This window comes from Sceloporus occidentalis, unplaced genomic scaffold (genome assembly GCF_023333645.1).
Source record: "Sceloporus occidentalis isolate IW3139 unplaced genomic scaffold, rSceOcc1.0.p SCAF_88, whole genome shotgun sequence".
NCBI lineage: Eukaryota > Metazoa > Chordata > Lepidosauria > Squamata > Phrynosomatidae > Sceloporus > Sceloporus occidentalis.
Window position 1 is genome coordinate 3839511 of NW_028317068.1, and position 11596 is coordinate 3851106.

General features: G+C 34.8%; 1 protein-coding gene across 1 annotated transcript; it reads left to right on the forward strand.

Moving 5' to 3' along the window:
- The first annotated feature begins 857 nt into the window (after positions 1 to 857).
- ARG1 (arginase 1) lies at positions 858 to 9956 on the forward strand. Its single transcript, XM_089496220.1, has 8 exons — positions 858 to 917; positions 3611 to 3683; positions 4287 to 4461; positions 6641 to 6800; positions 7409 to 7503; positions 8346 to 8450; positions 8911 to 9047; positions 9778 to 9956. Exons 1-8 carry the CDS (start codon positions 858 to 860, stop codon positions 9954 to 9956), a joined length of 984 nt encoding a protein of 327 aa, XP_089352346.1.
- Positions 9957 to 11596: the final 1640 nt, after the last annotated feature.

The following is an 11596-nucleotide window of genomic DNA, read 5'->3' on the forward strand; positions in this document are numbered from 1 at the left end:
TCTAAAAGTGTGTTTGTAGGTAGGCAAGCTCTACCACAAATACCCACACCTGTGCTTAGTTTAACAAACTGTATTAAGATACTGTTTCAATAATTAATTAATACTTTTTTGATGTAAGTTCTTACCCTCCAGTTGAGGTTTGTTGACAAAATGCATACCTACATGTTAACCCACCATGTGATATTTCTTTAGTAAATACTACCCAGAGATGAACTTTGAGACTTTAAACCCTAAATTACATATATAAATGGTACAATGATGACATTATTACAGTAATTAGTTTGAATGGTTCTTGACAATGGGAGGTGGTTCCTCAATAACTTTCTGTTTTCTGCCTTTCATTAAAATTAAAATATATCCATAGATGATACAATTTGTATGCAATTGATACAATTTGTTATTTGACCTTTTATTACATACCAAGAATCCACGTATTAGTCAAGATGTTATCTAATCAAGTTAAGAACAGCATTGCTACTATTCCAGTGAATAAATAATCCATAATTCCAATAGTAAGTAATACAATGTTAATATATATAGAAAAAGCCACCAAAAATAAGCAAACGTATGTGCATGAAATCTATTTTTATTAAGCAGAGGATAAAATTATAAATAAAAAAAAGATTTGGTTTGTTTCAGCAGTTTTTTCTTTTTTAAGTTTTTTTAAAATTGTTGTTAACTGTGTCAACATGAACAAACAAAGGTCTGAGGCAGCTGATGCTTTTCAGAAAACTTGCTCAATTCCAGTCTATGGGAGGGGATGTGACACCTCTTTGTCTCATCTTAGCTCACGGTATCACAGTATTTAAAGAGCAACTGAGCAGTAAAAGACTTGCGTGTAAGAGGGACCTGTCACAATGAGTGCAAAGACTAAAAAATCAGTGGGAGTCATTGGAGCGCCCTTCTCAAAGGGACAGGTGAGAATTATCTTGTGCTTATATCTGTTAGCATTTGCACTTTTTCACTTTTAGTAGTAAGTATAATCTAAATTTATTTTCTTTGGCCATGTTAGCCCCTTGAAAAATATATTTTAAATAATCAAAGTCGATAAGAGAATATTATTATCAAAACATTTGTGTTTGTAACACCATATATAATTTAGAAATTGATGCACTCATAATTTAATAACTGAACTGGTTGATTACTATATTGATATATATGAATTAGGAATAATATATGAATTCGGAATAACATATCAAGTAACATCAAATTAGCATAATCAAGGCATACATAACATCAGCTTTTTTTTTCATTTTTTTCATTTTTTTGTACACTGTCATTGAGACACACACACACACATGTGTTATAGCACATCCACCAGTGATATAAGAGTACGAACGCTTAACTTTTTCCAAATTCAATGGGTTACTTCTGGGCTTACTTTAGTCACTTTACGTCTTATCATTTTTTGTCACATGCTTGCATTTTAGTAGGATATATTTCTTATGGTTTACTGTATTTGTCTAGTGTTATATTTGTTTTGTTGGAGGGGGTTGTGGAATTTTGCATATTTTTCTCTCTTTTCAACATGTGAGGCTTAAAGGAAAGTGCTCTAATTTCAATAATGCTTTTTTATTAAGTAGCTCAGAGCCCCAGGCCATGAGCCTCTGGCCCACTTAATGGCTCAAACACTATGGCTTGTCAGTGGCCATTCATGGACATACCAAAGCATCATGAATAAACTGAAAAGGTGATTTTGTTAATTAAAGAATACAAGCAAACAATGAAAATGTGGGGAAAAAACCTACTGTTTTTCTAGATATTCTTGAAACTCTTCTTCTGAATAGAATGCAAAACATTTCCAACACATAACAGCTGAATGGTAACATTTTTTCAGAGGAAAATAACCCTTGGGGGAAATTTATTTGACCCTGGCTTTTAAGAGCACTACCTATTGTTTGGTCACAGCTATACCTCTGTTTAAAGCTCTCTTGAATGCAGGTGACTTATTCAAAATATAATGCCCGGCAAGTAATGGTTTTCAAAAGCACTGTTATTAGAACCATTTTAATGTCTTCATTAAGATGATTGCGTTCAGCTGTAAAATTCTCTCCAGAGCTTACTTACCTAGTGGAATGTGTTGTTAAAATATTTTCAATTAACTATTGTAAATGTATTTAAAAACCCCAATGTGAAGCAATGTTAATGTTAGGAAAGTTTCCTGCTTTCAACATTAAATTTGAAGATGAGTCATAATGAGTTACTGTCTCGTCAAAGAAGTCTATTACGTGCCAGTGTACACAGAACCTGTGGTACTTGCATAAAACATATTATTCATATTGTTATACAATTGCACAGTTGTAAATAATTTTTAGTCACAGAGGCTAAAAACACAATACATACGGTAATTTTGCAACTTCCTTCTTAGGCTGCAGTGAGATTATAGATGTCATGTGTTTAACCTGAGCCTGGACAGAAGCAGAGTAGGTTCCTAATTGCAGGGATAAAACAGAGAATTTCAGGTGAAGTTTCTGAAGGGCTAAGGCAAAGTCAAGTCACAAATCAGAAGTCGAAGCTCACAGTTCACTAGATAAGCAAAGGGTCTGGTACATGGGAAGTCCAAATAGCTAGAAGCACCTAGGTATAGAGAGGAATACCAGCTGATACCTGAGCAACTAGAATAGGGAAGTAAGGGTTTAAATATGTTTGAATTTGATGCCTCTTCGTGTTGCCATGATGGCGGACATGTCATCATGGCAACCCTGGACTGCATCTCTCTCATTAAAGGCATCAGCCAAGATGGAGAAGGATGCATTGTCACGGCAACCCTGCTCACTTCTGTGTTTGTGAGCAGGGGAGCAGAGTAAGTGCCACCATCCTGAGCATGGTGGTTATGACAATAGTGCAGTATTCACCGAAAGATGATAGGCGGTAAAATAAAACATAGAAGTATTGAATGCAACTGCAGTTAATAACCATTCAGTCTATCTAGTACAGGCATGTCCAAACTTTTTTCGAAGAGTGCCAGATTTGATGAAGTGAACATGTGCGAGGGCCGACCATTTTTCCTGACATTCTTTGAACCATTAAAATTAAATGCAAATTAACTATTTTATACAAAGTTTATTGAAAACGGCATACTTTTCATTTTGTGACTTGGATGACAAATCTAAACAGGTGTTAAATCACTCTGCCTTTAATATCAAAAAACAGATCTATATTTGGGCAACTTATCTGTGGGGCCTTATCAGTCCGGAATGCAGGCCGCAATTGGCCCTCGGGCTGGACTTTGGACATGCCTGATCTAGTGTGACCGTTTTTTTTCAGTTGTAAAAATGTATTTGGTCCTTGGTCTTATGTTCCGGATATTTTTCTTCTGCCTATCTGATACATTGTAAAATTCTCTCACATGCATGAAATGGCTGGGCAGTTCTTTTGTTTGGATATCAGAGCTAAATAACTTAATAACTGTAATCTTAATAAAAAATAAAAATAACAGAAGCATGTATGATTTTTTTTCCAGTGCTGTATTAAATTATTATTATTATTATTTCATGTTTCTTTCACAGTTTTAAAACAAGCTTTTAGGTCAGTTTTTCATTGATTTGATGTATGTATTCAGTAGGTGTGAAACATGTATACTATGTCTGGTTTACCTTTTCTTCCACAGCCAAGGGGTGGTGTAGAACACGGACCGCGACACTTAAAAGCAGCTGGATTAATTGAGAAACTGGAAAATCTAGGTAAGAATTCTCACACAGGGACTCGGCAGATGATGATACGATGATAGGCAGACATTACTGACAAGCTTTTTAGAGATAATTACACAGTTATCAGGGGAAATGATGTGTACATTGTCCTAGCCTTCAGCCTTCATCAATTTCCCTAGATTACATACTATAGATGTGCAAATCTAGTTTGCTTTGTACTGTGCAAGTTCTTGCAAATATGTTCACATATACATGAATCAGCAAATTAACTTGTTCATTTCAAGAATAATTAGTCTGTTTATCTATCTACCATTTATCTAACGCCAACCATTTATCTAAATATGTTGGGAATTGCCATGGTCATTTAAAAACTTCAGCAGAGCTTGTTTGACATTATTATTATTATTATTATTATTATTATTATTTATTGTTTTATATAGCACCATCAAATTCTCTATTATATAACACCACAGATACAATGCTCACACCAACAGCATTTATTGCTACATTAAATTTTTCTGCATTTTCTGGGGTTTGTGTTATAAATAAAGGGTTTAGCTCTTTTAGCATTGCATCTGTGTGGGCTTATGTATTTGGTGTATAATGATTCACTGTGTATTTTAATTTTCTGCGTAGATTTCGATGTTAAAGATTATGGTGATCTGCAGTTCTCAGATGTTCCAAACGATGACCCATATCAAAATGTTAAAAACCCTCGCACTGTTGGGCAAGCCACAGAAAAACTTGCGAATGCAGTAGCAGAAGTAAAGAAGAGTGGCAGGGTATGTCTAGTCCTCGGTGGAGATCACAGGTAAGAAAGAACTGATGGAGGTACTTTAAATATTATGAAGCAGTTTCAATAAAAAATAATGTAGATCTATGGCCAACTTTGGTATAACTCAAGAATACTCTAATTTCTCATTTCATTAAATTTATTAAAAAAGTGTCACTAGATTCTGTAGCACTGTTATAATAGGGAGACAGTGAAAACCAACTGGCAGCATTAAAATTGACAAAAAACAATTTGAGAATAACATAAGCACACATGAATAAATACTGGTAAAGAAGGGGAAGGCAAAGTTTACACCCTACTGGAAGGTTTTGGAAAATGAAACAGTAGGAGAGAGACTGTTAGGGTGAGTGTAATTTGGATGTAGCAAGTATGATGTGGGTAAGTCAATGGCATGGAAATCTCCAAGATGAGGAGGACAGATGGTTTCTTCAGGGTACAGGTTAAGGGTTTTTAGAAGATGTTAGGTGGCTTTACAGTTTAGTGAGCATTTACACTTATAGTAGGTAGGAGAGAGACTGAAAAAACGAGGTAGGGAATTAACTTGGATAAAGGTGACTTGGAACTCCTTCACAAACATTACCTAACACTGACTTACTAACCAACAGGTGGTATTTAAATTTACACTTAAAGTAACTGTAAGGTATAACAATGTGATGGGGAAAGAGTTTTCTGTAGCACAGATAGTGATGCAGCTTCTCCCTGTAGCTGTGGTTCCATTTCAGTGTCCTACTCCTGCAACTCCCTTGCAGATGATAGACCCGAAAGCTGCACTGACGTGTAGTAGAAATAAGGGGAATGATCATATATATTTATAGGCTATCATTTTCCTAACCTCTAATACAGAATAAAGAGAACACAGGCAGGTTAGAAACATGAAGGGATTAAAGTATTAATTGGAAAGAGAGTAAAGAACGTAGGGATTTTGGGGAACACTAATGTGTTAGGGTGATCTCTGGGTATGGTGTATAATGGATGGATGGTCAGAACTATTTTTCAGTCTGTGTTCAATGCTTCTTAATTGAAAGGGGCCCATTAATTGTTATCTAACACTTGACAGTAAAGTTGGAGGTATTTGTGAATATCTATCACATTGACATCTTGAAAAAAGATTCAAGAGGCATATTTAAGAGACACATTAGTATCCTCAAATTATCATCTTAACCAGATATTTTGTTACATAATTATCTGTTTCTTTGCAATTGATAATTTCAAGTCCACCAAATACAGGAAGGAACATTACGTAGTATTACCTGAGATATTAACTTATTATTTTCATTTTTTTCTTCCAAAAAATAATCTCCCAAACTACCCAATATCCCCTTTAGGTTCCATTCTGATATGAATGGTTTCATCTTGTTGAAATTCCATTACATAACTCTTGGACACTTCAGAAGAAAAACAAATCACAGAATATTGCTTTTTGCTTTATTATACGGAGATAAAAAACTACTTCCGAAGAGCAGGTTTTTTTTTTTTACTGATCGAAAATAATATACTTTATGAGCTTCCATGCCATAAAGGCATAAAATAGTAACTCCTAGTTCACTATGGTATTGCTAGAGAGTAACTTGATATTTCTGCTTTGGTCTAAAAGCAGTCAAAATGGAACCCTGGTTGTTTAATGTAAAAAAAAACATGAACCACAGTACTCTGTTTCTTTATTCAATTATTGTATTTGTTCAATGCATCCTCTGTCACAAGCTAGTCATACATGTGTAAAACCAAGAATGAAACAATAAGTGGAATTCAGTTACTTCTGTTAATAGTGTTAACGTTGAGTGTTGACCAAACCAGGCATTAGAAACCAATCTCATTAGATTTCTTGGTGTGGCTCAAATCAGGTCACCTTGGATAGTAGTAAATTAACCATATGTCTGGACTGTTTTCACCAGTCCAAAGGACATTATTTAATAAGAAGGCAAACAAATGAGTGAAACAAAAATAAATTGAATGTAGATCAGTTAGAATGTCAAAAACTGAAATTGGGGTCTGGTGAGAAGGGCTAGAGAGTCATAGTAAGGTAACTGCAAACAAACCTGTTGTTTGGTCAAAAAGTAGTTTTTGTTAAATAAAAAACATTTAAGAGGACTATCCATGTGCTTTTTCTTTTTTTTCTTGAAATTGATGATTTTTCTTTAATCCATGTGTTGTGAAATACTCTGTGTTTACATAAATGTTGCTTGTTGTACTGAAACAGCTTGGCAGTTGGAACAATTGCAGGTCACGCAAAGATTCACCCTGATCTTTGTGTAGTTTGGGTAGATGCCCATGCAGATATCAACACTCCACTTACATCACCCAGTGGCAACCTACATGGACAACCTGTCTCTTTCCTGATAAAGGAACTTCGAAACCAGGTAAAAGATCTTGAAAATATGTAGGGTTTTATTCACATTTGCAGTGAGAGTTGTCAGGAGAGTTCCAATTCTCTATTTAGTATTCATTATAAAGGGCCAAATGCTGCAGATTTTCCCAACCATAAGGCCTGCATAATTCAATGGATGAGGATACCGATACACTGATTTAATACTATACATTATACATGGCCATTCAAGCTCTTTCTTCAGAAGTTCACTGGGGTGGTCCTTTATAATGTATAGAAAGGTCAAAGAGTTCCAACATGACCCCTTCCTCAGTAAATAAACTCTCTAGTATTAACCATTGTTGATAACCAAGAATTCCTGCTCAATAGGCAGAGTTTCTGATCCGCTACATGCACACCACATCCATTGTGGTGATGCACTAACCTCATTTATCCTGAGTCCATTATTTCTGCTCCATCCTTGTTACATGCCTCTTGTTCCTCACCTGATTAGAAACAATCCATCAATGTGTGCTGATTAGAAACATACAGTACATAGTTACATAGTGGAGCAATGGGTATCTTATGTCATCTGTGGAAATGTATGACACTTCTACATATAATTGTTGTGTGGCACATCTCCATCCCCCTCTCTATCCCCAGATGACAGATGTTCCAGGATTCTCTTGGGTGAAGCCATGTCTATCTGCAAAGGACATAGTATATATTGGACTGAGAGATGTAGACCCCGGTGAACAGTAAGTTTCTTTTTTAATTCCATAAATATTGCTAGGTTTTATTATTGGTTTTATATTTTATATTTATTAAATGAACCCAAAAAAAGAATCTCCATCCACATATGCAGAGGGCTAGTTAATTGTAATAAGGGTTTTATTACAATTAACTAGCCCTCTGCATATGTGGATGGAGATTCTTTTTTTGGGTTCATTTAATAAATATAAAATATATATATATATCTGAACTAGGAACCGGACCCTGGACTTTCTCAGAAAATCAGCAGTCTTGAGTAGTTAAATATTTGTTAGCCCAGAGATGCTTAACAATCCTCGCTGCTGAAATGCAGTTTCAGTTTTTGTCTTTACTGAAAAATTCAACAGCACAAAGACTATTAAGATATTCTAAAATATGCAGTGTAAGGTAATGCCATGGCCTCTCTACCTGGAGACACATTTAGAGAAGCATTCTCCATTACAGCAACACTTTCACTGTAGCCATTGTCATCTACTGTACAATTCTCATATGCTTTTTTGCTTAAAGTGTAAATCGCTGTAGTATCAAATAACTGGGGTAAGAACATTCAACTATGTTGTGCTGTTGTGTGTTCATGTAAATTGTGGATCAGTATTTCATCTTTTAGATGAATTATCTCTGATCACACATGGTAGTCGTGGTCATTGACTGTGTTTATTGACTGATTCTTTATGAGGTACTAAACATATTGGATAATGGCATCAGTGACTTGTTTGAAGACAAATTAAGTAGAAGAGCTTTCTTTACATTATTTTTTTATTAAATAATTTTAATTTAATAGCTTTAATTGTGTTTTAATATTAATAGTGTTTAATATGTGTCTGTCTAGTTATATATTGAAGAATCTTGGAATAAAATACTACTCAATGAGTGAGGTGGATAAACTTACAATTGGCAAAGTGATGGAAGAAACGATTCAATATTTAGTTGGAAAGTAAGTAAATTAATGTGAATGAATTCTATAAATGTCTAAATTTACAAAGTCTTCCACATCTAACCAAGCACTTGGGAATAACTATGAGCCATACCCATGGGCATAGGAACTCCTAAAAATATGGGGGGGGGGGATAGCATTTTCCCCATCAGATACCACTTTCCTCAATATCCCCTACCCCACTTTCTCCCCATCTCTTTTTTTTGCAAACACATACAATAATATATAACTTGAAACACTGGTAAAAATAATGTATGTTTAATACATTAAATATAGGTAAAAAACAGCTAATCTTTGTAACAAAAACATTTCCTTGGCCTTGAGGCCATGTCTAAAAAAAAAAGCAAGTGTAACCGTTTGACACAGAAAATTCACAGGTAGAGATCTATATACAGATCCATCTATATACTAAATATGTTTCCACATGTTTAATATTGTGTTTTGTTGTACTTGATAAAAGGGAGAAGAGACCCATCCATTTAAGCTTTGACATTGATGGTCTAGACCCATGTGTGGCACCAGCCACTGGAACACCTGTCACTGGTGGGTTAACTTACAGAGAAGGCATGTGCATCACAGAAGAATTGTACAAAACAGGTAACAGTGGAAGCTGCTGAGGTGATATAAAAGGATATATGAAGCTTTTAGTTCTTCAAGACACATGGAAGTGAATACATGCCAGTACCTAAAAATTCTACATAAACATGTTTATGGTACCAGACTTAAATGTGGTCAACTTCTTTGGGATAGGATTGGATTTAGTCTTAGCAAAAATCAGTGGTGTTTGACCACCATAATGTATAGTTAATTTGGTGTGATGATGTTTAGTATGTAAGCAGTAGTCTTCTCTAGTCTTCTCTTTAAATTAGTGAACATGCATCACTTTGGCTATAGCCAATATACCTAATCCTTATACCTAATCCTTATTATACAACTTACAAAATGTTTACAAAGCCAATCAGTAAAATAGGTAAAATGAATCAATATAGTGCAATATAGTAAAAATTTAAGGTAAAACACATATGAAGAATATCATTTTGAGTAGGAGCTTTGCCTTGAGAACTTGGTCTGCTAACTCAATCTGCCCATTCTTTGAGACCCAATAACCGAATAGGATTCACTAATCAAGGGGAGAATTAGGTCCCTGTAAAAGGTTACCAGTCTCCTAATGTAAGATATATATATATATATATATATATATATATATATATACATATATGGGCAAGTAGACTAGTGGAGATGTACAACCCTGTATATTTTTATTGCCTTATAATAAAAGCAATTACCATTAGGTTGCATACAATAAATACATATTTTGATGTTTTAGGATTGCTGTCAGCTGTGGATATGATGGAAGTTAACCCAGCTCGTGCAAACACAGAGAGTGATGTTCAGTTAACAGTTGATACTGCAATCAACATGGTCTTGTCCAGCTTTGGAAATGCACGGGAAGGAGTTTTTTCATCAAGGAGGTGTCCTCAAATTTCTACAACACAACAGATCTAATACTTCTAAATCTTTTTTGTCTTAATGAACTTGGAAAATGGCAGAGTAAAATATTTTCACATATAGATTCACCTTTCATATTATTGAAAATACCATGATTTCTTATAAAGATTTTATTACTTACCAAATTATCACTTTTAAGTTTAAATAAGTGATGCAATATATTGTAAGAAAATCCTACTGTATGGTTCATATTATATAAAGTTATTACAATAAAGATATTACTCACAGCCAACAATTAGCCTGCACCAAAAGGGTTTTCTTTATTATTGTTGCAGAAATATTACAATGTATACATGAAATCTTGCATAAATTGACAACAAAAGTAAAGTCTGAAGTAATAGCATCGCATCCACCACATAGAGGATGGTAAATCAATTTATGCTAGGAATTTTAGGGATTGTACCTGTTAAGCTTCAGTATCTTAAACCTACTGAAAGACATTTATTAGCCAATTTGCACTATATTTATAAGCAGATGATTTTCTAAATCATCACATTCAAAAATGAGTACTTATGTCAGCATAAAAACCTACTTACTTATTGAAGCACCATATTGGTGTCAATGGGGGTGGTGTATAAAAAGTTGTGCAGAGGAGCACCAATTCAGTCCATCTACGGCATACGGCATCTAGGAGACGGCATACGAGAGGCTCGATGTTAATAATATAGAAATGAATTTGCCTGAATTTACTAGAATACATGGCTGAATAGCAATCTTTAATCAATGGTGCTTTTAGGATCATTCTAACGGGTTTCCTGTAAAAAAAAAAAAATAAAACAAACTATATATATATAAATGTTATTACTCACCTCATATGAATATATATATATATATATATATATATATATATTTATATGAGGTGAGTAATAAAATTTTTCCTTTTAATTGTGGAGTTCTGCCCCCTACATTCCATTACACAGGTTGTGTTCATTTTTTACACTCAAAGTACATATCAGGAGACAGAAAATATCATAGGACACCACGACATGATGAAAAATGAGATGCATGGGTCACACCCTACTGCTTTAGCACTAATTTTCATGAAATAATCCAAAATTCTGTATACTACAGGCTCATCCCATATTTTAGCGGCACTATAGAGAACAGAAGAATGAAAGTAAAATGACTAGAGAGCACGGTGGAAAAGGGAGGCTAAAAGGGAAAGAAAGGTGTTATGGCCTGCAGTGGTTCAATCCAACAAAGATTTGATTTCTTTAGATGCAGTGAATTTTAAATAATTGTGTCATGTTGCCATAGAAACAGCTGTAAATGCTCTAGATCAGTGGTTCTCAACTCATGGGTCGCGGAGGGTCAGGGCCGGACTGGAGGCATATCGGGAAAATTTCACTTTCCTGGGATTGCCTTACACATTCTAGTGGCAATCCGCGAGCCACAGGCTGTCAGGACTGCGGCCGCAACAATCAGGGCCATCAGGCAGCCTCCGGTCCGGCATGTACTTTAGTCACTGTCTGCTCCTAGTGGGAGCTGAATAAAGTTTTTCTCTGATTGCTCCTCCCCTCTTCCTGCGGCAGCCCTTGCACAGCCTTTCCACTCCCTCATCTTTTCTGAGGTAAGTATATATTTTTTTAGTGTACTAACTATGTATATATATATATATATATATATATATATATATA